The sequence below is a fragment of the Fukomys damarensis genome, unplaced genomic scaffold (assembly GCF_012274545.1).
Source record: "Fukomys damarensis isolate Sample0158 unplaced genomic scaffold, DMR_v1.0_HiC HiC_scaffold_34, whole genome shotgun sequence".
In the NCBI taxonomy this organism is placed as follows: Eukaryota; Metazoa; Chordata; class Mammalia; order Rodentia; family Bathyergidae; genus Fukomys; species Fukomys damarensis.
This window is the reverse complement of record NW_022900946.1, coordinates 18,871,841-18,898,834: the sequence shown is the minus strand read 5'-3', so window position 1 is coordinate 18,898,834 and position 26,994 is coordinate 18,871,841. Positions and strand designations below refer to the sequence as shown.

The following is a 26,994-nucleotide window of genomic DNA, read 5'->3' as shown; positions in this document are numbered from 1 at the left end:
AGAAGAGAAAAAAAAGAAAAGAAAAAAATAATGTATATTTCTTTTTCTTTTTCTTTTTCTTTTTTTTCTGGTTTTTTGAGATAGGGTCTCACTGTGTAGTTGAGACTGAGCTGGAACTCACTGTGCAGCCAAGGCTAGTCTCAAACTCACAGCAATCCTCCTGCCTCAGCCTCCCGAGTGCTGGGATTACAGACATGCACAATCACGCCCAGCCAATGTATATTTCAAAAATTACTAGAAAACTGGGTTTCTAGATGTTCTCTCCACAAAGAAACGTAAATTCATGAGCTGATGGGTATATTATCCTGATTTGATCATTTTTCAAGTATCAAAACATTACATTGTACCCAGTAAAATTTGCAAGTATTTGTTAATTGAAAATAATATTTAGAAAGTCAAGTTAGATCTGAAGAAAGATAAAACCAAATTTCAAACTGGGTGTGGCAGTACATACGTATAATCTCAGCACTTGGAAGTCTGAGGCTGGAGCATCACAAGTTTGAGCAAAGACTGGGCAATTCAGTGAAACCTTGTGTAAAAACAAACAAGCAAACAAACAAACAAAAAGCCAGGTGCAGTGATACACGCTTGTAATTCCAGCACTCGGGAGGGAGGCTGAGGCAGGAGGATTGCCATGAGTTGAGACACTGCATAGTTGAGATTGCATAGTTGAGATACTCTCAAAAAAATGTATATGTATTATATATAATATATATATATTTGGTTGGGGATTTAGTTCAGTGACACCGTTCCTGCCTCACAAGTGCATGATTTCGAGTTTGATCCCTGGCACCAAAATATACACACACACACACACACACACACACACACACGCACGCGTGCGCGGGCGCGCCTGCCTGGATATTGTGGCTTTGTGTGAATGCCCTGGGTTTGATGCCCAGTACCTTCACAAAATAAAACAAAAAACCCACAAGATTTCCTATCAGTTAGAGACATAGTGCCCCTTTAAAAATTTGTTATTGAATGGGCATTTTCTTGTTACACATACCACAAAACCTTTAGTTAGTGTTCTCTTTAAGGATTCTCACTATGCATTGCAACAAACTCAGATTGGAGCCTAGTGTGGCCCACACCTGTAATGTTAGCACTCAGGAGGCTGAGACAGGAAGATTGTTGGCAAATTCGAGGCCAGCCTGAGTTGAGCTGCATATTGAGTTCAAGGCCAACATGAATTACATAATGAGACTCTATCTCAAAACAAAACCATAGAAACTTAGGTTGAAAGCTCCCTAGGGTGTTGGACTATGTTAATGGTCCCTGAAAAGTTAGGGACATGTCTTTATGACGCTTCTAGTTTAACTGGGAAAACAAATTACACTTGTGGTGATATGATTGTCAATTCTATACAGAAGTGAACTCTGAGCCTCAGATAGCTTTCTAGGAAACAATAAGGGGACCTCCACCAAAATGTTCAGAACGAAGGGAACAGTAGCCAAGTCCTAGTGCAGAAGTCTCTGAGCAGCCACTAACTTCCCTGTGCATGTGGCATAACAACAGTCATGGGCATCAGCTGGTCAGTGTCGAGTGTCACTTCCATAGTGAATGAGTCAGAGGTCTACAGCATTGTTCTAATTCCAGGGAGCATGCCAGGGAGCATGTCACCTTGCCATTCCTGCTCTACTGTGCTGGCTAAGCCCAGCAGCCTGCTCCCTTCCTTCAGTTGCTTTTTCTCTAGGGCAAAGAAAAAATTTTATTGTTCCTGTTTGGATCACCTGATAGGAAATTAATTCTAACATACTCTTTAGATTATGTTTTTGGCTGGCAGCTGTACATGGAGCTACCAGACCTTGTGACATTTGCTGGACTCGAGTCTTTAGAGAGGAATGATGACAAAGAATGGTACATCATACATACATTCTCTGAATGACGTATATGTTATTTCAGAAGCCCTAGTGACTCACACAGCAATTTACCAAGAGCAATTTTTTGTTGTTATCAGGGATCGAACTCAGGATCTTGTACTTACCAGGCAGGTGAGGTGCCACTGAGCTACATCCCTGGCCCAGGAGCAAAATTTTTGAGATGAGCATTCTGGATCAGTGTCTAGAGGGAACCTCTTTTGCTGGAAATCACTGTGATAGGAACTTGCTGCTTCCCTCAGATGAGGTGGTAGAATTAAGACCAGTACCTGGTCTGGTGAACAGATGAGGGTAGAATTATAAGCAGAGGGTCACAGTTTTTTTTGGTTGTGGGGAAAGGGCAATGATTTTCTGGAATTTATAATAGCAAAGAGGGTCCAAAGACTGACCCCCCCATTTCTCTTCTGTATGTTCAGTCCCTTTTCCCCTCCCCGCTTTTTTCCAAGAGAATCAAGCAGCTAGTTGGCTAAGAAGTCCAAGAAGAAATAAGACTATAGCCTTCTAAATTCCCTTCCTGTCCTTGTCAGTATGCAGTGGAACCTCAAGTTATGACTGGCCTGACATACGAGCCACTTGGGTTAACTAGGTTAATGGAAGATTCATCTGCCTCTTGTTTTGGTTTTTTTTTTTGGCTTTTTGAAACAGGGTCTCACTACGTAGTTGACCTGGAACTCATTATGTAGCCCAGGCTGGTCTCGAACTCACAGCAATCCTCCTGCCTCAACCTCTTGAGTGCTGGAATTACAGGCATGCACCACCACACCCGGCCATCTGCCTCTTGTTATATATAGTGTATACCCAGGTAAACATGCAGATGTCCGCTGTGTTGACTTACAGGCAGCTTGAGTTATAACCAGCACCCAGAAACCGATTAAGTTCTTAAGTCAAAGGTCTACTGTATTTATGTACTGTACCATTTGCATACAGTTATAGCCAGTGTTTTGGGTCCCCCCCTCCCTCCTCCTTCCTCCCTCCTCCTCCTTCTTTCTTCTTCTTTTCTTTCTTTCTTTTTTTTTTTTTTTTTTTTTTTTTTTTTTTTTTTTTTTTGGTACCAGGGATCGAATTCAGAACCTTGCACTTGTGAGGCAGGCGGCGGAACCACTGAGCTTAAACCCCCAGTGGTTCTTGCAGAAAAGAAAGGGATTCAAGTGTAGAGATCAACCAGACTAAGGTTGGACAGTACCTTTTCAGGGAGTGAAGAGAATTTGCTTTCTCTGTTGGAACGTGGCCTCTCAGGGCCACACTACTGAGGAATGGTAACCAAGCCACAGGTATGAATATAGGCTGCCTTCCTTGGCACAGGCTTGTGGGTTGAACATGTTAACCCAGCCCCTTGGAGCAGTCTGCCTTGTAGACTCAGTTTTTTTTTTTTTTTGTACTGGGATCAAACTCGGGACCTTGTGCTTGTGAGGCAGGTGGCAGAACCACTAAGCTAAATCCCCAGCGAAGACAGTATTCTTGCTGCCAGGGACAGGGGTAAAACATTTTTTCCTTCTTAGGAGAATCAGTAATTCATGTTTTTGAGTTTAGAAAACTGTTGAAGTAGTAGACAGTGTATCACTTTTTTGCTTAAAAAAGAAAAACCAAAAAAACCACACAAGGATCTGACCTGAGTTCGACCTCCAGTACCAAAAAACAAACAAACAAACAAAACCTCCAAAAAACTACTACATATTAGGTAAATGTGGTGGCACACGCCTGTAATCCTAGCACTAAAGAGGCTGAGGCAGGAAGACTGCTGAGAGTTTAAGGCCAGCCTAGGCTACGTGAGTTCAAGACCAGTCTAAACTACAAAGTGAGACCCTGTCATAAAACCTACATATCTTTGGTAATATCCATGAGATCTTTTCCTTCCTCTATTTTCCCATGTGTGTGTGTGTGTGTGTGTGTGTGTGTGTGTGTGTGTGTGTGTTTATAACAGGGTACTGGGGGTTGAACCAAGGGTCTCACTATGTAGTTGAGACAGACCTCTTGGGGCATGTTAGGCAGTGCTTTACCACTGAGCTACCCTCCCCCCAATGTTTTAAAAATTTTGAGACAGAATCTCTCTAAGTTTTTTAGGCTGACCTTTTGCTATGTTCCTTCTGCCTCAGCCTCCTGAATAGCTGGAATTATAGGTGTGTGCCACCGAGCCCAGCTTGGATTTGTAATGTTTATTTTTTGGTACCAGGGATCAAACTAGATTTTGAACTTGCAAGTCAAACATGGTGCCCCTGAACTAAATCCCCAGCCCCAGCCCCACCCCTTCTTGAGACATGTCTTACTTTGCAGTTCTGGCTGGCTCCAAACTCACTATGTAGCCCATACTGGCCTCAAACTCATGGTGATCCTTGTGCCTTAACCTCCTGAGTGCTGAGATTACAGGTGTGCACCACCACACCCAGCTCAATTTAGATTTTAAAAAAAAGTTTAACAAGTATACATTGAGCACCTAGTATTTTCCAGGTCTTAGAGCTACTACAGTGGAAAAGACAGCTGTGACCTTGCCCCTGGGTCCAGAGTTGAGCTTCTCACGGTTCTCACGGGCTAGAAAAAGAGAATTAGGAGCTGGCACGTAGAAATAAGAGTGTGTGTGTGTGCGTGTGTGTGTGTGTGTGTGTGCGCGCGTGTGTTGGGGGGTGTCCTTAAGGAGAGAGGGAACAAATAAAGTCCTGAACAGAAAAAGAAAATACCAAAGTGAGCACCAATAGAAGCCAGCTTTTGCTCCATCTTTTTTTTGTTGTTGTTTTTTGAGATAGGGTCTCACTGTGTAGTTGAGACTGACCTGGAACTCACTTTGTAGCCCAGGCTGGTCTCGAACTCCCAGTGATCCTCCTGCCTCAGCCTCCTGAGTGCTGGGATCACAGGCATGCACTGCCACACCTGGTTTGTATTTTTTAAGAGAAGCAAAAAAGTTTTGTTGCTTAAGCAAGACTACATTTTCACAGAGTGAGCAATTATTATCAAATAAAGCATAGCTAGCAATCAGATTAATCACACAATCACTTATGCAGCATGATAATTAGGTGCAAATGGCAAAAAGCTTACCTAAGTCACTGCCATTGGTAACCTGTGCACCCAGTCATCCTTGTTCCGTTTTTGCAATACTTAACCTGCTAATGGCCCAGAGCCTACAGCCTTTAGGTGCCTCGCTATATCTTTAGTATGGCCGTACTGTCTAAAGGGTCTGGGACTTTTGTTTTGTTTTTTGGTAAATGGAGATCGAACTCAGGTCCTTGTGCTTGCAAGGCAGGCACTGGAATCACTAAGCTAAATCCCCAGCCCCTGGGAGGGACTTTTTACTGTACCCATTCTTCTGAGCGTCCCAGCATCCTCTTGTCTCTGCTTCCTGAGTACTGAGTGGCCATAGTTATATCTTGGCTCTCAGGGTCTGTAGCATTTTGTTGTCTTTTAACTGAATATTGAACCCAAGGAGGGCTACATTCCAGCCCTTCTTAAAAATTTTATTTTGAGACAGGGTCTGGCTGAGTTTCCCAGGCTTGAATCTGTGGCTCTGCTGCCTCGGCTTCCAGCGTACCTGGAATTAAAGGTGTGTAACACCATGTCCAAGCACAGCTATTATTTCATAAATTCTGAAAATCAAGGTCAGTTATGGACAGATCCTTAGAACGCTTATGTGAAGCTTACCCTGCAGGTGGCAAAATCTTGGCTTAGCTCCTTGGTAAGAGCCTCATACAATCCTTGTGAGCCATCCCATTTCTGTTTTTTTTTCATATTACTCCCTCAATCTGCCTGTCCTTCTTCCTCTCCCTACCTTTCCCTCCAACCCTGAATCCTTTTGTTGTGAGGTTCCTTCTCCAGGAAGCATCTCTGCGTACCATTCTCTAGGTGATCACCACCAGACTTTTCATTCTTGTGGACTAGTCTGTGCACTATACAGTGCATCAGCATTATACAGAAGAGAAGAAAGTATATCTGCTGTAGAGTCAAGAAATGGTTCTTTTTTTTTTTTTTATACTGGGGATCAAACTCAGGACCTGTGCTTGTGGGGCAAGTGCAGTGCCACTGAGCTAAATCTCCAGCCCCTGGTCCCATTTTTTATTTCACTATTTATTTAATTTTTTGGTGCTGGGGATTGAGCCTCAGGACCTTGCATGAGCTAGGCATATAATCTACCACTTATCTAAATCTGCAATCCTTTCTATTTATTTTTTTAGCATTCTTGGACATCCCTAAACTTCAATCAAAATGCAAATATTAGGGACTGTGGGTGTAGCTCAGTGGTACAGCACTTTCCTGTTATGCATGAGGCCCCAGCACCATATACATAAACCAAAATGAGTAACATTTGTTGAATGCTTACCACATAACAAGCATTGTGCTCTGCAGTTTTCATTTAACTCCCTATAATTAATCCCACTGTATAGATGGTGAATCTGAAGATGAGAGAAGGTTCTAAAAGACTGTGCTGTGCAAATCACATACTATAATGTCCCAAAAAGAGAAGAAAGAAAATATAAGTAGGTATTTAGAGAAATCTCAGAGAGGACATATACCAGTACATTAACCTGTGGGTGAGACAGATTTTTTTCTTCTTCTTATTTCCTTTCAAGGGCTATTTCTTACACTTGTTTGTCCCCTTTGACACCTGTTTGAGGGGAGAGCACGTAGAAAATGCTCAGTAAATAAGTACTGATTGAGGTAGAAAATGAAGGCTTCCTTTTTCCTTGGCCCAGTTTGATTTGACATGGCCCCAATATTGGTAGTTTTGTCTTTGTGAGTGACTTTATTATTTGTTGGTGCTGTTGTGCTTCTGTTCATCTGGAAAGTTCCCCAAGTGAATTGCCCCTTACACTGGCAGAGTGGAAGCCTCCAGGGATGGAAGATGAGCTTGTCGTGTTGTGGGACTATATTTCCCTAGCTGACGAAGGTTCAGCCCTTGTAGCTGGTGATGGGAATTGGTTGGCCAACTTATTATTTCTTGTAGCCCAGCAGAATTCTGAGTTGGCTAGCAACAGCCTGCTTGCTAGGTGACTCACACAGCTGATGCAGACTTGTTGGGTATCTTTGAAGCTGTTGTGTTCTGTTGCACAGTGCTGGGCACAGCCTTATCTAACTAAATTCCATCCAGTATTCTGCTCCCACTGCTTTCTGTACAGGGTACAGTCACCAGCAGGTAGGTTGTGCTGGCCTCAGGTATACTTGGGGTGTTGTGGAAGCCTGGCATTGCTTACCAAGCAGAGAGCTGTTGTTTTCTATGATGTTTTCTCTTCTCCTAACCCCACCCCCATGTTATGGATTGAACCTAGGGTCTTCATACTGAACTACATCTTCAGCTCCTTTTTAGGTTTTGAGTTGCTAAATTGCTAAATTGCACAGGCTGCATTTGAAGTTACAATTCTCTTGCCTCAATCCCTTAGAGTACTGGATTTCAGGTGTGTGCCACAGTGCCCAACTTGGTATTTTCTTTTTTATATTTTTTTGTAGCTTTTTTTTTTTTTTTTTTTTTTTTGTCCCAGGGATCGAACTCAGGTCCTTGCGCTTGTAAGGCAGGCAGTGGAACTGCTGAGCTAAATCCCTGGACCAAAATGCCATTTTTAGAGACCCCCTTTTTTTTTTTTTTTCTTTCTTTGGTACTAGGGATTGAACTCCTTGGGTCCTTGCGCTTACAAAGCAGGTGCTAGAACCACTGAGCTAAATCCCCAGCTGTAGCTTTTCACTTAATTATTTATTTTTATTTTTGTTTTTTGAGATAGGGTTTCACTATGTTCATGCTAGCCTTGAACCCACTACATAGTTTAGGCTGGCCTCAAACTTGCTGCAACCCTCCTGCCTTAGCCTCTAGAGTGCTGGGATTACAGGTGTGCACCACCACACCCAGCTGTTAGCTTTTTATTGTGATATAGTTTCAGATATACAGAAGAGTTGTTAAGAATAGCACAAATAACTTTTGTATACCTTTTACCAAGATTCACTGTCAGCATTTTGCTTTATCTGATTTCTTTCTTGTGAATCCTCCCCATGCTCCTCCCTCCCCTTGTACAAAGGTATATGTTGACACCCCCTTTTGAACTGTCTGGCAGTTAATTGCAGACAGTACGCCCCTTTGCTTGTGAATGTTTCAATGTGTATTTCCTAAGTTCAACATCAATATAGCACTGTTAACCTTGTCCACTGTCCATATTCAGACTGTCCACTTTACATTATGGTCCCAGTAATGGCAGTTTTATTGTAATGAAATCCACCCTGTGATGCAGAGGTGTCTCTTTGGGTATGTTTCCTCAGAGGAGAGCAGAGTGGGCAGGCATTTGCAGAGGTGACTGCTAGGATGTTAATCACCATTTCCTTCTATCTCTGCAGAACCAGAGTAAGGGTAGCAAGGACCACTTGGCAACAATGTCAGCGGAAATAGAGGCTTCTGAAGGGGTAGATGATTCGGAGAGAAAGAACCCTGTGCCCCAAGAAAAGGAAAACCATATTAGGTGAGTGATAGAGGCTGGCTACATCAAATCAGGGGGTCCAGCAACTGCTATGCACAACACAACTGGTTTTGTTTGCTGTTAGCACCAGGAGGTGGTCATGGTTCCTGAGCCATGGACCCTAGGATGCCTGGTTGATACTGCACAGCCCATGTGTAGCCCTCTGGATTACTCAGCACTCTCATTTGCTCTGTTATCCAAGGAAGCAGAGTAGGTGCTGCTGGGAATTCTGGGAGAGGTGTTGGTTTGTTTGTTTGTGTTTGTTTCTTTGGTACCAGGGATTAAACTCAGGCCCTTGCGCTTGTGAGGCAGGGGGCAGAACCACTGAGCCAAATCCTTTTGATGTTTTTTTTTTCTTAAAAACCTAAGTGTTTTTTCATTAAGAAATGGTAATCAGGCTCCCTCTCCTTTGTTCGGAGACAGTCCTACAGTAAAGGCTTGTAGTGCTTCTGGGGGGGAAAAAAAATGGTAATCACACGCCTTTCTCAGTGGCTCCTTTCACAGTGTCTTCCTCTCCTTAAAATGGGGACTACTTCAGGGCAGGCTTTGTTATTGTCAAGACCACTTCTCTGTAAGTCTTATATTACTGGGCCCTACTCTGCATTATTCTTAGCCTCTCATTAGAGCCCTGTATTACAACCAGTGCCTTGGTTCCTTTTTATAGTTTAAAATAGTTTCTAATACAAACCGGTTCTCAGCATGAAGGTGAAACAAGCTAACCTCATAAGACAGCCAGCAGAGACTGTGCTGAGAGGGCCAAATTGTTTTTACTCTAATAGTCTGTGTATACATCTAAGTCCAGCCCAGGTGCCATCATCTTTAGGATCACACATTATCTGCCTTGTCAATCTGTTAGTACAACTTTTTCCTGTGATTTTGTTAAATAATAGAAACCCAAAGTCCTGACCAACTTTTCTTTTTTTGGTATCGGGGATTGAACTAGGGACTTTGTGCTTGTGGAACCACTGAGCTAAACCCCAGCTGTTGACTCCCAACTTCTTACTGTTTCCTTCTCATCCTCCTACTCCTGGGGCCAGATACATGTAGTCCTGAAGACTAGACAGCCCCACAGTGAGGAATGGAGCAGGACTGCCCCAGAAGGTCCACACTGTCACAGCCCTTACAGCAGCATGGTATGGACTCTGGGAGACACTTTATGTGTGTGTGGTACCAGGGATTGAACTCAGAACCTTGAGCTTGCAAGGCAAGCACTGTGCCACTGAGCTAAATCCCCTCTCTGCTCTGGGAGACAAATTTTCAAAGGCGAGATGAAAGGAGAAGCCAGAAGGTACTGGTGGGATTAGACGTATGTGTTTATTCTGCCAGTAGGTGGCCATAGAAGCAAAGTTTCATTCAAAGGGGTGGTTCCTACATGGATGGACACATGACATACTTCGAGGAGGCCATATATTTGCACGTCATCTGAGACTTTTGGGTAGACTGACAGGTCTGCTTGTCCTGTATTCCCTAACAAGGTCCAACTGTTCATGCTAGAGGGAAGTGTTTGTTTGTTTTTGGTACTGGGGATTGAACTCTGGCCCTTGCACTTGTGAGGCAGGCAACAGAACCACTGAACCAAATCCCCAGCCCTAGAGGGAAGTGTTTGTTTTTGGTACTGGGGATTGAACTCTGGCCCTTGCACTTGTGAGGCAGGCAACAGAACCACTGAACCAAATCCCCAGCCCTAGAGGGAAGTGTTTACATAGCCCTGCCTCCAGTCCAGCAAGTGGTCATCCTGGGATCTGGGCTCTCTTTTGTTCTGTAGTCCTTTCTAGGGAGCTGGGAAGGGATAACACACACACACACACGCACACACGCACACACACATACGTGCATGCATGCACATCCCATCTCCACAGAATGCCTGACCTCTCCGAGCTCCTGAAGGAAGGGACCAAGGAAGCACATGACCGGGCAGAAAACACCCAGTTTGTGAAGGACTTCTTGAAAGGCAACATTAAGAAGGAGCTATTTAAGGTTTGTGTCAGTCAAAGTTGGATTTCAGACTTTGAAATGGGTCAGGGTGGGAGCCTTAGTCCCTGAGGAAGGTGCCCCTGGAGCTGTTCTGAAGGAGAAGCTTGGCTTTTATGTTCACTCATTTTTGGCATTAAGCTCTGGCTCTCGTGGCTTTAACAAAATTGTATATAGTAATATAAAGGAAGCAAAAATATGCCGTGTTCTGAAAAATGCACTCTTATCATTCCTTCCAGAAACAAAGCTTCCTGGCTATTTACTATATAAAAATGGGTCACAGGTTGGGTCTTTGGGGAGTAGAAGGGGGTGCTAGTTGAGGTTTGGTTTCCAGCCACTCTTGATGTGGTTGATTTTAAAGTTGTCCTTTTCCACCATCACCTTCTGTCACTCCCATAGCTGGCCACAACTGCACTTTACTTCACATATTCAGCTCTTGAGGAGGAAATGGACCACAACAGGGACCACCCAGCCTTCGCCCCCTTGTACTTCCCCATGGAACTGCACCGTAAGGAAGCACTGACAAAAGACATGGAATATTTCTTTGGTGAAAACTGGGAGGAGCAGGTGATGTGCTCTGAGGCTACCCAGAATTATGTGGAGCGGATCCACTATGTGGGGCAAAATGAGCCAGAGTTGCTTGTGGCCCATGCGTATACCCGCTATATGGGGGACCTTTCAGGAGGACAGGTGCTGAAAAAAGTGGCCCAGCGGGCCCTGAAGCTCCCCAGCACAGGAGAAGGGACACAGTTCTACCATTTTGAGAATGTGGACAATGCCCAGCAGTTCAAACAGTTCTACCGGGCTAGGATGAATGCCTTGGATCTGAGCCTGAAGACCAAAGAGAGGATCGTGGAGGAAGCTAACAAGGCCTTTGAGTACAACATGCAGGTACTGCTGGGTGCTGACCACAAAGCCAGCTCCATGGGGCTCCAGGGAACCTTTTATGGGGGAACACATCCAGAACTTCCTGGGAGGGCATCAGTGGCATGAGGACAGATGAACTGCAGCATGTCCTACATAAAGGTGAGGGAACCAAATCGGCATGGAAGTTTGTGGGCACAGTGGATAGAATGGAAGAGGTCCGTCGGTAGAATTTTGGCAAGGGAGAGGCCCCACCAGATCTGAGAAAGGAGCTGTCTCCCTCCCTCCCATCACACAATGCTGGTATCAAATTTTCTCTTTTTAGAAAGGACTGTTACACAGTCTTGCTGGGTAGGTTCAGCTAGAGCACATTCATCAAGGAAAGTAAAAAGAATAGCTATTTACAACTAGCCTTTAGTTGGAGGTGAGCTTGAGGCTGATTCGGTCCCCTAAGCATCATGTCAGCCCTCAGGGCCAGAGAAAGGAATTGTGGGCAAGTGAGATGCGAGGGTGACCACAGTTCCCATCAACCCTTCAGTGTACCTTCCCAGGGCCACCTAGGATGGATTGCCCTGCTATGGCATTTTCTCCCACATTCTCATTTCTTTCGTGTTCTTTGCTAAGAAATAGCCAGCAGTTAGAAATGAGGTACCAGTGGCTCCTCCACACCTGATAGTTTAAATTGTTTGAGCCCCCTCAGAGTTATGTGGCATGGAGTATGTGCCTTGTTGAGTACCCAAGGAAAACCCACCACACTGGCTTTCAGCCTGTGGGTAGTAGCAGCATAGATATGGCTGTATCTCAATTCCTGCCAGGGAAAAGTGCACAGTGTGCTGTCTCCCATGGCGCTGCTTGCTTGGTTAGTGAGCACCCCTGTACAAGTGCACCTGCTCTAGCTCCATGAGAGCGGGGGTAGGGTGGGTATCTACTGTGAAAGCCGTCTCTGCAGACCAGGGATGGCTGTTGATCTCTGCTTCTCAGATATTCGATGAACTGGACCAGGCTAGCTCTGCGCTAGCCAGAGACACCGTGGAGGATGGGTTCCCTGTGCATGATGGGAAGGGAGACATTCGTAAATGCCCCTTCTATACTGGTCAGCAAGACACAGGTAGGTTGTGGGTTCTAAGCTCCCCTCCTGGGGTGGGCATGTCATCAGCCCTCACCGCTAACCATGTCTTCTGTTGTACTTCATACAGGTGCCCTGGAGGGCAACAGCTGCCCCTTCCAGACAGCCATGACTGTGCTCAGGAAGCCCAGCCTCCAGTTAATTCTGGCCACCAGTGTGGCCTTGGCTGCTGGACTCTTGGCCTGGTACTACATGTGAAGGACCTGTTATGAAGGACCTGTTATGCCACGTGGCACCCTCCTCCCATGGCAGCCCCTATCTCCACTTCTTGACTATCACCTCAGGTGACTTTAAAATGCTGGGTTTGAGAAAACAGGCAACCAATAAAGGCCAGATGCTAGAGCCTCTGCCTAATGGCATCTTTTCTGCAGGCCAAATGCAGGGTAGGGCAGGGCTGGCCTGAGCCTCTGAATCAGCTCTGTTCCAAAGCTCTTGAAACTCTTGGGCCTCAGACACATTCTCTACGTTCTTGACTTCACAGTATGTGGGGAGCTATCCTTGTCCTGTTGGGCGTGAACAGCCAGCATGCAGAGGTTTGAGGGTTGGGGTTATCTTGCCAAATGATACTGCTCAATTTCTGGGCCTCTTAGGAACTTGGAGGCGGGCAGAAGCCAGGCTCCTCTACCTATGAGATCCTAGAAATTCATCCCTCTTAACTGGGACCCTCAAGAGATCTACTAACCTGGGCTGTCTTCTCCTGACCTGTATAAATGCTACAACACTCAATAAAATGGTCTTTGCTCGTGTTCTCCCTTTTTTTTTTTTTTTTTTTTTTTTTTTTTGGAGACAGGGTCTCACTATGTAGTTGAGGCTGGCCTCAAAACTTTCAGCAAATCCTCCTGCCTCGGCCTCCTAAGTGCTGGGATTGCAGGCATGTGCCACCATGCCCTACCTTCCTCTTCAGATAGGGTGGGTTAAGCCTAGTAGTGGACCCCAATATCCTATAAGGAAGGAGACTTCCCTCAGAAGAGTGACATGTATCCATGTGAAGTGGCATCTTATCTGACAGCTCCACAAAGCCCCCTTTTTTCCTCAAGTGCTGCTCCATCTCCCAGCACCCCATCACCAAAACAGTATATATATATATTTTTAGTACCAGGGATCAAACTCTGGACCTTGCACTTGCAAGGCAGGTGGTGGAACCACTGAGCTAAATCGCCAGCCGCTAAAACACTCTGAATACCTTTATCACAAAGAAATGATTATCTCTGGACCTGTAAATTTTCTACTCACTGGTACTTTGGAGGTTTCCTACTTGGAAAGCATGGGTCTGTCTGTATTTAAACAATTCATCTAAAGTAGAAATGTGAAGTTAAATATTTTTATTGATAGGATCTATTACTGTAGAAGGATTAAATAGTGAGGAAATACTTAAACTACAGATTGAGCTCACCACTTTCACAGTTCAGGTAAATTAGGCCATTGCCAGGGCTGGTCTAGAATTTGCATGCTCATATTACATCCTAAGCCTCAGTCCAGTGGCTGGGTCTTAAGGGTAGGATGTGTCAAGCCCAAGCTGGGGTGTAGGGGGGTGGTACTCCAGCCTTCAGGTGTTGTGGTGGATACCAAGGTTGTAGCTGGATGGAACCAGTATCTGAGGAAGTAAGGTAACCTTATAGCCACTGCTGAAGCAGTTCCTGCCCTCGGCTAGTCATACATAGCTGGATTCCCAGGGATGGTCCACATCAGACTTTGGTTTGGCACTTTTTTTTTTTTTTTTTTTTTTGAGACAGGGTCTCACTATGTAGTCGAGACTGACCTGGAACTCACTATGTAGCCCAGGCTGGCCTTGAACTCAGTGATCCTCCTGCCTCAGCCTTCTGAGTGCTGGGATTACAGGTGTGTGCTACCACGCCCGGCTCTGGTTTGGCACAGTTAAGTCTTTATGTACCAATGTTGTTGCCAGAGTTGGGTTCAGCCCCCTACCTTCCAGTAGATTTACATATAACCCACCCTCTTTCCCTCAGAAAAGGAGGCCAGGCAACATAGCAGAGGCCCAGGATGGGGGAATGAAGGGGCCAATTTAATGAGAAACTACAAACCGAGACCAGGCCACAATTCACAGTGATGGGAGGCCATGCAGTGGCAGTGCGAGACCAGGAGAGGGTCAGCCATAGGACACAGTGTCCATGTGGGCAAGTTCACAAACTATTCAGGAAGTAAAGACAGATTTGGGTTGCACCCAGGGCAAGGCTGCTGTCTACTAGGGTACTCTTAGCACTTGTGCCTGCTCCTTTTTCATCCCCAGCCCACTGCCACAGCTGTTCCTGCTGGAGTGCCCCAATGCAGGGCACAGTGACGGCAAGTCAGTTGGGGCTAAGGGCCAGCACTTACTGAGAAGAGAACTAATGGAGAGGGCACTGCAGATCCCACTACCCCTACAAGGAGTTCCCTCATATATGCCATCTGTCCCAGCTGGGACACAACAGCAAGTGGGAAGAGGCTGCACCCACACACAGTGAGAACAGGGTACACAGGACAGGATAGGTTTGTGGGCATTCCTTCTGGACCCAGAAAAATACAGGGGTTCTTAGAGATGTCTCCGGGGGGGGGTCTACACACTGACTCAGAGGGAGTTGCGTGAAGGCGAGTCCCTCTTGGCTACCTTACACATGGACCGGGAATTAGGAATTCCCGGGTTTCCATACCTGAGAGTTCTGAGGGCCAGAGTTGGCAGTCACTACTTCTGTCATGCCCTGTCTCTGGCACTGCAGAGGCACAGCATACACCTTAACAAACCCAGGGCTTAACTCTGTCCATCTGGGGTCCAGGCCAACTTCAAACAATGCCTTACTCTTGGCCCAGCAGATCAGAAACGACTGCAGCTCCAGGTACGGCCCACACTGGTAATGCCCAGCCTGGGACCCACTACTATTCTGGCAGCTTTTGGTCCCAGGGAGAGTGAGGACCAAGTCTGGACCTATAGAGAAAGGAGGAATGGGAACCCCAATAGGAGACCCTTCTCAGCTTATCTTCTGGGTCACAGATGTCAAGCAAACCAGGAATACACAAGCTCAGTGCCACCCCTACCCCCCACCCTCCGCCACCCATGGTGGGCCCTTGGCCTTAAATCCAACAGAACTTTTGCTGGAAGAGTCAGATGCTCAGGTTAGGGCAAGGCAAAGAGGACAGGACTTTTAGGGGATGGTGGCACAGCTTCCTACCCCAAGTGAGGGGGGAACTGACCACTGAACGCAGGGAGCAAAGCATGGGGCCAGACTGACAGGCAGGTGAGTCCAAGTCTGGCTCCGTCAGCACAGACGCTTGTATGTATAGATGTAGGCTTTGCAGCTGGGGCATGTATGTGTCACATCCTTGAAGTCATTGATGAGGCAGGGGATCAAGCAGCAGCCCAGATCACACCTGAGGCAGAGAGAGAGAAACAGGCTGAGACCTGAAGAGAGCAGCAGAGAGGTCCCTGCCTTACTTGCATCCCATACCTACCCCATGAAGCAGCAGAAGAAACCCAGCACGAAGTTCATCAGTCCAATCTCATAGGAGATCTTGGTAGTGATGGCTTGCTGGCAGTGCGGACACACAGTCTGCACAGGTGCACCTTCAAAGATCTCTCCCTGCAGTACTGTCACCGTGGTGGCAGCCCCTGAAGGGACCAAGACTGTGGCCGTGTGGCCCCCAGGGCCAGGATAGGGCCCTGGTGGGTAGGGTCCTGGGGGGTAGTATCCCATGGGTGGGTGAGGTCCTGGAGGAGGGTAAAAACCTGGAGCAGCACAGATGAGTAAAGAGGTCTTAGTACAGATTGCCTGCCCTGACAAAAGATGAGCACAAAGCCTGAAGCTCTAGCACCCAGAACACGGCCTGAAACTTTCTGCCATCCTTCTAATGGGGGCAGCCGAGTGCCAGTGGGAGTCTCTGGGGCTAAGGCTCTGGGTCAGGATGGTTGTTCAAATTTCCTAGTCCTTCATGCTCTGTACCCTGTGGGACCAAGACAGATTTGGCAGAGCTGGGAACATGGCCCACTGTTCACTTCTGGCATGCAGGAGCTGGGTGCTTAAGTGCCTGCAAGGATGAGAGAAAAAGAGCCTTGCCCTTCTCCAGCCCCTCTCTTGCACAAGATGACTCAATGCCCAGGTCAAGTCCACCTAACCCAGCAGCCTATGTAAGCACCACAGGCCCTTCTTGGGATGGAATGGTAACTCCAGAGAGCTGGTGAGCAGAATGCCAGGCCTACAGCACAGGCTTTACATCCTCGCCAGGGAAGAAGTTCTGTAGCGCTCATAGTCCTCAGCATGAGCTGCTGACTGAGGGGGCCTTCCCTGAGCTGGTGTCCTCCATCCTGACAAGCCCACTCACCCCTTTATTATGTCCACAGTCTGACCAATGTCTACAGTGAAGGCTGGATAGCTGCTATCCCCGTGCTCCCCTCAGGTCCCTTCCCAACTTACCTGGAGGCATGTAGGCGCCTTCTGCACCCACATGGGGCGGGACAAAGCCAGGCTGGGGCATTGGATGACCTGGTGGCTCATAAGGTGGGGGGCCAATGTCTGCAGGAGGCAGTGGCATGCCTGGTGGGGGCTGCATCACAGCCGGGGAGGTGTGGCCTAGACAGAAAAAAGAAAGGCTCAGACTCAGTACACAGGCTGGGCCAGAGGTCACTGTTTTAAGATACAAGGTGATCCTGGAGCAGAACTGGTTAACTAGAGGCCCAATGCCACCTAGGGAGGAGAAAAGAGGAAAGGCTATGACAGGGACCCTCAGGAGCATGATCCCTACCTGGGGTGGGCGGAGCTCCACTTTTCTCCTCCAGTAGTGGGGCTGTGGGGCCCCCAGGATAAGGAGGGGGTGGCTCATTAGACATTTTCACTGCTTCCCTTGGCTTGACCCTGGAAGGAAACCCAGACATGAATTCGGCTTCCAGCCAACCTGCTTCGCACTCACTTGGGCTGTGGCAATGGCCGCTGCACAACGTGTGTGACCATCAGTGGTGCACAGCTGAGCCTAAGTACTCGGTCACCTATGCTTCTTCCACAGAAATCTCCCTGCTTTGACTCAGGCATCTGAGCTGCCACCTCTACTTTCCCTCCACATAAATCTTCAACCTCTGGAAGAAGCAGGGCTGGTGGGCTGGACCTGAAGTCTTCAGAATCCCCATCACTGGGCTCCCTCTGGCACTAGGGCTGTTCCACGTTCACCAGGGGACCCCCAGCCCACAGCTACCACCATCTTCACCTCTGCCCGGTCACCCATATTTCTCTGAGGGGAGGGCCCAGTGAGTCCTGGGACCCAACTCTGTTTGGCACCTAGCTTCCCCACCCCCCATTTAGGAGATACAGGCAGCCATGGAGGGGCCAATCACTACCAGAGGCTGCTGTGGTCCAGGGGAGATTTCTTACCTCAAATCTGATACTCAAAGGGAGGCAGAGGAAGGTCCTTCAGCTGCTGGCCACGCAGGGGTCTGGGGAGCTGTTCAGGGAAAGAGGCAGCACCCTCAGACCAGGAGGGCTGCCATGTAGGCCCCGGGTACAACTCCTGTCACTGTGCCATCCACAGGCCTAACCACATTACCTCCCTGCCTGCCTCACAGGTCCACTTTCTCTCCTTGTGCCCTCCTGTCCCCATCAGACCCGATAGCCACTTCCCACACATGAAGGAATACAAAATGACCCATCCATGGGATGGCTAGTCCCCTTTAGGTTAGTTTGGGAATTGGGAAGGAAGAGAATCAGTTGAACGAAACACACTGCTTTATTTCTTTCACCAAATTCTTTGAGCACTTAGGCCCTGAGGGGAAAACAGGGAAGCTGGAAGTCTCCTTGTCTTCACTCTTACTTAGCATTTTAAAGGATCAACTATTAACAACATTTTGAAGTCAAAGTAATATGAACTAGAAAAAACAACTATACAACAGGATATACACTAAAAACACTCTCCTAGCACAGCGCCACCTAAAGCCCTTATAGTCCAATCATACAGGTAGGTCTAGTTCTACAACAGAACCTGGGGTTCATAAATTAAAAATTAAATTACATTTTAAAAAAATCAGTTGTAGGGCCAGAGGGACCCAGACCAAGATCTCAGATTCAACTAAAAGAAGCATAACAGTTTTACCGGGTGTGGTAGCACATGCTTGTAACCCCAGCACTGAGGAAGATCATGAGTTTGAAGCCAGCCAGAAGACCTTGTCTCAAAAAAATTTTTTTCTTTGAAGAAAATATAGGCATAAATTTTCATGACCAGCATCAAAATTAAAAACTTGTGCTCTACAGGACACTATTGAGATTTACAAGCCATCTATCTGAAAAAGGATTTATATTTAGAATATATAAGGAGCTCACAACTCAGTAACAATTTTTTTTCCCCAGTATGGGAATCAAACTCAGGACTTTGTGCTTGCCAAGCAGATGTGACACTGCTGAGCTCCATCCCTGGCACCTAACAAATCATTTTTAAATGAGCAAAAGATATGGATAAATATTTCTTGAAAGATAAATGGCCAAAAAACATATAAAACATGAGCACCTTTTCTAAGGGAAATGAAAACCAAATCCAAAATTAGGCATGGGTCCAGCATCTATAGTCTTCAGCTTCTCAGAAGGCTGAGGCAGGGCTCAGTTTGAAATATCCAGAGCATGTCCAAATAAAATCACTCACTAAAACTTGGGCTGGGGGTACTGGTAAAGTACTTGCTTAGCATATGTATAGCCCTGGACTTAATACCCAGCCTACACACACACACACACACACACACACACACACATGAGACACATTTTACAGCAGGAGGTTCACTGAGTAGGAGGCTGGCCTGAGCTACATAGTTGAGTTCAAGACTGGCCTGAAGTAATAGACCCTGTCTAAAGTAAAAAATAAATAATAATTTCTTGAGTCTTAAATTCCTATTTTAATCCATTTTTTTGGTCTGCACTATGGATGCTGGGAATACTATACTCAGCCCTCGCTAAAGCAGTGTGCCCACTGGTTAGCCCAGAGAAGTGGCTTCTACTGTAGAAGCTACCGGCCCCTGAAAGAACAGAGGTATTTTCCAGAAGCTTAAGTATGGACAAACAATATCCAGAAACATGTGAGGTGCAGGTTCCATCCCAGAGTAGAAACCCTATAGATTAAACTGACCAAGGAGCTGTGTTGCCTCAATGGCATTTTCAGGTGGAGGCCAGGTCCTGAAGGAATGGGTCTGGACTTTGCCAGAATAGGATGCCCTACCCTAGTGCAGGTCCACCCTGCTTTTCCAAGAGTGGACCACAGGGGCAGGACACAATCTGCCACCCTCTGTTCCCAGGCACAGGACCAAATACTTTTGTGTAAAGCCACCCTCATTTTCCACACCCAGTGTACTGACAATATCCAGATCTTAAATATCATCTGCTGCTGAGTCTGGCCTAGCAGCATAGATGGTGTTGAGGCCTGCTAGGTGCAGGTTCCATCCCAGAGTAGAAACCTCAGCTTTGCATCCCAAAGACAGAGCCCAAGCCTTGCTCTTCCTCACCCCTTCACATAACTCTGCCAGCTGGTGTACACTACACCTTCACTCAGCCCAGCACACACTGAGCAGGGTATGCTCCGCCTTACTGACACACAGAGGCTCTTGCTTCAGGGAGCTGACAGCTGGGGATGTTCCCAGGAGTGAGGATGGAAATGACATTTTGAGTCAGGTGGTGGAACCACTGAGCTAAATCCCCAGCCCTGGAAATGACATTTTGAAATGCCTGTGGTGGGTTTTAGAGTACACTATAGGGCCATGAAATGAAGCAAAATTGCCACATTGCCCCATTCTTCAATCCCAGCCACAAAGAATGTGACTCAGCTGAGAGAAAAACACAGTCTTCTAATGTGGAACTGATGTGAAACTGAACTTAAGACCCTATCTCCCTCTCCCAGTGAGAGGAGAAAGGACCAGCCCACATCAGGCCACTAGTGAATGAAATAGCAAGAATGGACAAGTGTGAAGCTCTGGAGCTAGACAGACCTGGCTTCAAATCTAGGACCTCCGACCAGTCAGCCTCCACTTTCCCATGTAAAATGATCCTAGAACACCTGCCTCCGAAGTCATACCCCAGTAGGCCCCTCTTTTTGGGGGAGAGGGGTGCTGCTTATTAGGAGGGATAAAAATGTAGAATTAGATCACAGTGATTGTTGCATAACTTTTTGAAAGCACTAAACTCTACCTGACAGGGAGGTATTCTGAGAAATGGAGCGTTACGCAATTTTGTCATTGTGCTAAGATTATAGATTATACTTATACAAATTTAAGATGGCTATGACATCACTAGGCAGTATAATCTTATGGGACCCCATCATATATGCAGTCCATCAGTGACCAAAACATTATGTATTGAAACATATTTGAAAGTAATACAGTTCCTTACAGGACAGGTCAATGAAGAACAGCTTTGACATGAGGGGGCAAGGACAGAAAGGGAAAGGTCCCCTGCTTTTCAGAGAGCAGCTCCAAGCACAAGGCCTCAGGTCCCTGGGAACTGCCTCTGATGTTTTGTTCCATTCCCAAATATTCATTATTCACCGCAAATACATTGCAATCCAAGGCCAAAGGCAGGCCAATGGGCAGCAGCCTGCCTGCCACTGCAGGGCCCCTTGGAGGGTAACAGCAGGATACACATCTCCAGGCTAGTCACTGCTGCAAGGTCTGTGGGCAAACGCAATTCTCTAGTTGAAACTGTCCTAATGCACTGCAATTATGGGTGCCAGCTGGGCACTGATAGTCTCTTCTGCCTCTGAGTACCTGTCAGCAGATAAATTTCTGTGGAAGACAGCCAAAGAGAAGGAAGCAGCATGATGAAGCTTGAGATCCACAGTGATAGCCAGCCTGGTTGGCCCTAGTGGGCTCTCCTGGAGACAGTACAGACACTGGGGGGACAAAGCAGAAAGGTGACAGAGAGGACAGGTCCATAAGGACTTCCTGACACTAGTTTCCCCAGGGCCTGCCAGAGTAGTAGTTCTCAAACTTTTTCTTTTGTTTTTGGTACTGGGGATTGAACTGGGGTCCTTGCACTTGCAAGACAGGCGGCAGAACCACTGAGCTAAATCCCCAGCTTTTTGTTTGTTTTGTTTTGTTCTAAATTTTGTTTTTGATACCGGGGATCAAACTCAGGTCCTTGCGCTTGAGAGGCAGGTGGCGGAACCACTGAGCTAAATCCCCAGCCCTTCAAATATTTTTAAATCAGGACTCATCTACACTTCATAACTAAGGACCTCAAATCGATTTTGATTCTGTGGGTCGTATACATCAATGCACTAGAGATAAAAAATGAGGAATTAAAAAAAATCATTCAGGATCTGGGGCATAGCTCTGTGGTAGAGGGTTTGCCTAGAATATGCAAGGACCCAAGTTCAACTCTCAGTAACACCAAAAAAAAAAAAAAAAAAGAAAAAGAAAAAAAGGGACAGTTACAAAAATCACATTGTTGGTATCACCACCAGTATCATCAGAGGAGTATATTGTGAGGCCAGGCGTGGTAGCACACGCCTGTAATCCCAGCAACTCAGGAGGCTAAGGCAGGAGGACTGCTGTGAGTTTGAGACCAGCTTGGGTTACATAGTCTCAACTACATAGTGAGACCCTGTCTCCAAAAAGAAAAAAAGAATAGTATATTGTGAAGTGGACTGTAGTAGAGCACTTGCCTAACATGTGAAAGGCCTGGGTTCCACCATTAGCACTGGAACAACAAAAAAAGGTTCTGATCCCCAGCCAAGAGGTCTCGGGACACCCCCCACGCACACTGCAGATCACATTTTTTCTTTTTTTGTACCAGGGATCGAACTCAGGACCTTGCGCTTTCGAAGCAGGTGGCTGAACCACTGAGCTAAATTCCTAACCCTGCAGATCATGTTTTGAGAAGAGCGCACTAGAATGTAAATGAGTATAATACTAACTACTCAGGGCTCCTAGCCAGAGGGACCAACAGTGGCCTTAAGGTCCCTTTTGGGGAGGCTGAGCCTGTTGTTCTACCTGGGCCATACTCCAGGGAGGTGCTTGCTGCAACCTAGAGACTTTAGAAGCCAGCCATCAAGACATGACGCTGGATCAGCCAGATCAAATCCAGCTCAATAACTTTCTAGCTGTGTGACGCACGAGCCTCAGGTTCCTCATCTGTCTACCTCTCAGGGTAGCAATGTTTAAAAGAGTGTAAGGTAGGCGTGGCAGTACATGCTTGTAATTCCAAAACTGGGATGCTGAGGCAGGAGAAATGCTGTGAGTTTGAGTCCATCCTGGGCTACATAGTAAGTTCAAAGCCAGCCTTGACTACATAACAAGACTGTCTCAAAACAAAAAAAAAAACCCAGAAATGTGCAGAACTCCCATTGCAAGTACAAAGGGCTGGCACGCAAGAACACTAAACAAATGGAACCTGTTACTATTTGAATGACCACCATCAGGGGCAGATCTGATCCCAAACAGGGACCGCCAGCTTCAATTCCAAAAGGAGTCATTTGGCTCAGCCCCAGTGTCCCTGGGGGGCTGTTCATTCCCAGCACAGCTGAGGCCACACCTATAGACAACTCTTTGCAAAGGCAGAGATACTAACAATCCTCAGAGGGTCAACTCTCCTGTCAAACTATTTTTCTTGGACTTGTGGGACCTGACTGGAGGTCAGCAATGCCTCCAGGAAGGCATTTCACCTAAGCTGTGGTGGCACGGAGGCCAGGCAACAGCTGCTGCAGAGCAGCCTTTCCCAGGGCTTGGCTGATTGCCACTGCCTCCCTACATGAGCTTCTCCCTGGCACCAGGATGCCAGCTGGCCCCAGAAGGGCTCCTCTGTCCCCAGGAGGCAGGTCCCAGGCATCTGGCTAGAAGCAGGGCTTTCTGCTTTGCTGGGGAAACTGAAAGGCAGCTATGAGACTTGCTCACAGCCTCCCATCAATTGAACAGAGGAATCCACTGAGAAATGGGTAAGGCGACCATGTGGCATGAAGGGTCACTGTGATAGGCACTGTTACCTGTAAAGGATGGCTTCTGACTCTGAGCACATGTAGCTGTTGTCTGTCCTGTTCTCCCAAACAAGCCTGTGATGAGCTTATGTATAATCTGCAGTGGCCACTTAAAGGAGATCCAGGGAAGGGTAAAGTGGGTGGGAGCAATACTTCCTCTTATGACACTGAGGCCACTGTCCCTGGCTGCCAAGTCAAAGGGCTGGCAGGACTTGGGAACCCCCAACCAGTACTGGGGATCAAACTCAGGATCCTGCACTTTCAAGGCTGGTGTGGTACCACTGAGCTAAATACCCAGCCCTTTTTTGGGGGGTCGGGTGCGGGGTGGGGGTGAGGATCCATGTTCCATTTTCCTGATGATGCAGCAGCAGTATAAGAGAGACAGTGCCTCCTCAAACAGCATCACTGACGGCCCTAAAACATTTTTTTATTTTTGTACTTGAATCTTAAGTGTATCTGATGCTTGGAAATTCCAAACACATTAAGACACAGGAAGCACCAGAAAGCAGAATTGGCTTTCCCATCTGTCTGGTCTCCTCCCACCTAGTCCAGCATGTGCCTGTCTCCTGATTAGTCTTCCAACTCAACAGAGCCAATACACCAGCCTAATTCATCCCCTCCCCACCACCAAGAGACCAGAGCTATGTAGTACAGATAGAGCTACAAGGGACATTTAGGGCCCAGGTATTAGGTCCTGGCCATCTGACTTTTCAGTCTGTTTTCTCATCTGTAAAATGGCAGCAATAGTCCTGCCCCAGAGCCGGAATGAGGCATAAAGGGTTGTGTATGAAGAGTACACAGCTCAAAGCCTGAATGGTAGTATTCAGTTAGTAAAAATAATGTTGTTATTTGTATCTATGAAGACACAAACAGCATGAGAAAGTACAAAAGAAAAAAAGAATACGCTAGTTTCTATTAGGCAGAAGAAAAATTAAAAGGCAGACAAGACTAATGGTTTCTAGGTTTTGTTTTTCTCAGTATTGGATAGAAGCCAGGGAGTGCTGAGCTACATCCTTAGCTCTTCTTTTTTGAAATTTTGAGACAAGGTCTTGCTAAACTGACCAGGCTGGTCTTAAACTTACATCCTCTTGGGCCGGGGATTTAGCTCAGTGGTGCCACCGCCACCTGCCTCACAAGGGCAAAGTCCCGAGTTGGTTCCCTGGTACAAAAAAAAAAAAAAAATTGCATCCTCTTGCTTCAGCCTCCCTGAAGCAAAATACTAGCAGATAGTATGGGCATACACCACCACGCCTGGCCCAGGACTAATGGTTCTAAGTTTAAAAATAGTAAGATTTCTAGGAACCATGATAGCAACACTGTACAATTTGCATTATGCTAAATTCTCGTTAAAGCTCTTGACAAACTGTTACTCTTTCACTCTCTGAGACCCAGTGTCAAATGGAGGAACCACAGCAAAGCAGGTTAGTCCCACTTTTCTGGAGGACAGTTGTGTTATCTATGCATTCTTTTGGATTCTTAATGCCCTTTCAAGGTACTTACCCTGGAGATAAAATGGACATGTGAGCAACAGTTCCTGTGCACAGGTGTTTAATGTACATCACTGTCTTGAAGCCAAAGGGACAGTTAAACCCACTTGGTCTACCAAGTAATCATTTCCTGAAAATGCCACAGATATACTTTTTACTGTCATGGAAAGATGGCCTCGATGCAGCACTGAGTAAATGAAAGATGTAAAGGCAGTATGTGTAGCATGATTCTACTTTAGTTTTCTTAGGGTAGTGAGATTTTGGGTTCTTTATAGATAAACACAAATACAGAAGCTCTTTGTGTAGTGCCTAGTTTTCTAAGATGAGCAATTCCTTTGACTCCTTTCTCAAAATGCTCATTACAATTAAGATAAATTATGTTATTCCTTAACCCACAAAAGATGCCTCAGACTACAATCTAGTCTACAGGAAAAAACGCTCAATGAAACAAGCCTAAGGGCTGGCTATCCAGCAGTCCTCCCTCTTAGAAGTCTGTGTAAAAAAGCCTTTCTGTGTAATCCCAGCACTTAGGAAGCTGAAGCAAGAGGACTGCCACAAAGTGTAGGCCAACCTAGGCTATGTAGTGAGTTCATAGATAGCCTGAACTATAAGTGAGACCCTGTCTTTTAAAAAAAAAAATCAGTATAAGTAGTTGGCAGAAGGTCTCACTTGAGATCAATAGCATGAATCCTGTCTCCCTTCCAAATCACCTTGCAGTACTCCAGGCAAATTAAAGATACAAACCTGTCAAGTCACACTAGTCTCAGAGACCCTACCTGGAGAACTAGTAGGAGGTCACCAGCAGAAGAGGACAGATAAGCAAATCCTCATGGGACACCTGATACAACCAAGAGTGATGAGGTTACTGAGCTTACTGAGGCCATGGCTTGAGCCACCTGAGAATAGAGCCCACCTTCAGCCTACACAAGCTCCGGAGCTTGTTTCTGCATGTTTTGCTGTTGGTGCATAACACAAGGAAAAAGGGGAAATGAGGACCAAAAGCCAGGAAAACAGCTATAGCTGCAACCACAACTAGTGAATAAACAAGTCATCAGCACCTGTTGTACAGGCAGGATATGGTAACTGAGAGCTGCCTAATTTTAGAATCATGAGCCTAAAGAACTATCACTTCAGCAATCAAAATGGAGCCCTAAAAAAAAAAAAAAATCTTAACTCCATATGCAATGAGTTGACCCAAATGGATAGTCTTTGGTTCATTATTTAACCAGCTGTGGCTGGTGAGATCATCCTAGCCGGGTGTGGTGGTGCACGCCTGTAATCCTAGCACTCGGGAGGCTGAGGCAGGAGGATCGCTGTGAGTTCGAGACCAGCCTGGGCTACCTAGTGAGTTCCAGGTCAGTCTTAACTACATATTGAGGGGGGAAAGGAAACTTAAAAAATATGAGAAAATGAAAAAATGGAAATAAAGTTTTTGTAAATAGGGAAGGGAGGAGGGGGTGAAGGGAGGGCAGGGGTATGGGGAAAAATGAGAACTAAGACAAGTCAAGTAGAGGTACAAGATCCCAATGATGAATGTAACTGTACTGTATACCTAAAATGTACCAATAAACTCAATGAGGAAAAAAAAACAACTACATAGTGAGACCCTGTCTCAAAAAAAAAAAAAAAAAAGACATAACCATCCTGATTTACAAAAAAAGGCACAAGGCCCTTAGATGCAGTCATGCCATGTAGTCATGACAGTCATGGCCACCAGGCATGAATCTTAATTGGGACACAAATGCCTCCTGCTTCTGCACACCCAGGGTGAGGGGCTCTGCCTGCAGAAAGGTCTGGCCCAGTCTCACAATTCTGTGGAAGGAAGCAACCTCTAGCTTACCTTTCTGCCCCCACATACTTTAGTTGCCATATATACCTGAATACTACTGCCCCTACCAACTTTCCCTCAGAACAGTGAGGGACCTCATCTTTGCAACACTTGAGATCACTCATATGACAGGGCATTCCCTCAGTTACTTTGAAGAAAGTTTTGCTGAGTGAAGAACATGAGCTGCAGTGACCTACATCAGTGTTAGTGTGGAACACTTACAGAGGTCATAAGTGGAATCAGTAAATTAGAACAAAAACAACACAAAACCCAACAGACATGAAACAGATTAGTAATTTCCTGGGCACTCCTTAGGTGTCGCTATAAACAGCCTTTTCAAAAACACATTAGGGGATTTAGCTCAGTGGTTCTGCCACCTGCTTTGAAAGCACAAGGACCCAAGTTTGATCCCCAGTACCCCCCGCAAAAAAAAGCACACAGGGACTGAGGATTTAGCTCAGTGGTGCTGCCACCTGTGTTCAATCCCTGGTACAAAAAA

The 26,994-nt window shown here is 46.3% G+C and overlaps 2 protein-coding genes across 10 annotated transcripts in view; one reads left to right on the top strand and one right to left on the bottom strand.

Annotated features, from left to right (window-relative positions):
* Positions 1 to 13,003, top strand: part of Hmox2 (heme oxygenase 2) — a 51,831-nt gene extending 38,828 nt beyond the window's left edge. For all 3 annotated transcript variants that reach the window (XM_010644097.3, XM_010644095.3, XM_010644096.3), the window contains 5 exons: positions 8,181 to 8,302; positions 10,159 to 10,276; positions 10,670 to 11,161; positions 12,116 to 12,242; positions 12,331 to 13,003. In XM_010644097.3, coding sequence (XP_010642399.1) covers positions 8,217 to 8,302; positions 10,159 to 10,276; positions 10,670 to 11,161; positions 12,116 to 12,242; positions 12,331 to 12,458 — 951 coding nt within the window. In that variant the 5' untranslated portion in view covers positions 8,181 to 8,216 and the 3' untranslated portion in view covers positions 12,459 to 13,003. The remainder of the gene's footprint in view (positions 1 to 8,180; positions 8,303 to 10,158; positions 10,277 to 10,669; positions 11,162 to 12,115; positions 12,243 to 12,330) is intronic.
* A 1,078-nt stretch (positions 13,004 to 14,081) lies between these two features.
* Cdip1 (cell death inducing p53 target 1) overlaps positions 14,082 to 26,994 on the bottom strand; it is a 20,189-nt gene continuing 7,276 nt past the window's right edge. For 3 of the 7 annotated variants that reach the window (XM_033758758.1, XM_010644103.3, XM_010644100.3), the window contains exons 2-6: positions 17,612 to 17,681; positions 16,992 to 17,101; positions 16,664 to 16,819; positions 15,705 to 15,978; positions 14,082 to 15,623 (exon numbers count right to left, since the gene is read on the bottom strand). In XM_033758758.1, the coding sequence (XP_033614649.1) occupies positions 15,512 to 15,623; positions 15,705 to 15,978; positions 16,664 to 16,819; positions 16,992 to 17,076 (627 nt within the window). In that variant the 5' untranslated portion in view covers positions 17,077 to 17,101; positions 17,612 to 17,681 and the 3' untranslated portion in view covers positions 14,082 to 15,511. Of the gene's footprint in view, positions 15,624 to 15,704; positions 15,979 to 16,663; positions 16,820 to 16,991; positions 17,102 to 17,611; positions 17,682 to 20,973; positions 21,099 to 26,994 lie in introns of all 7 variants that reach the window. The other 4 variants (XM_010644102.3, XM_010644101.3, XM_010644105.3 and 1 more) reach the window with 2 other exon arrangements.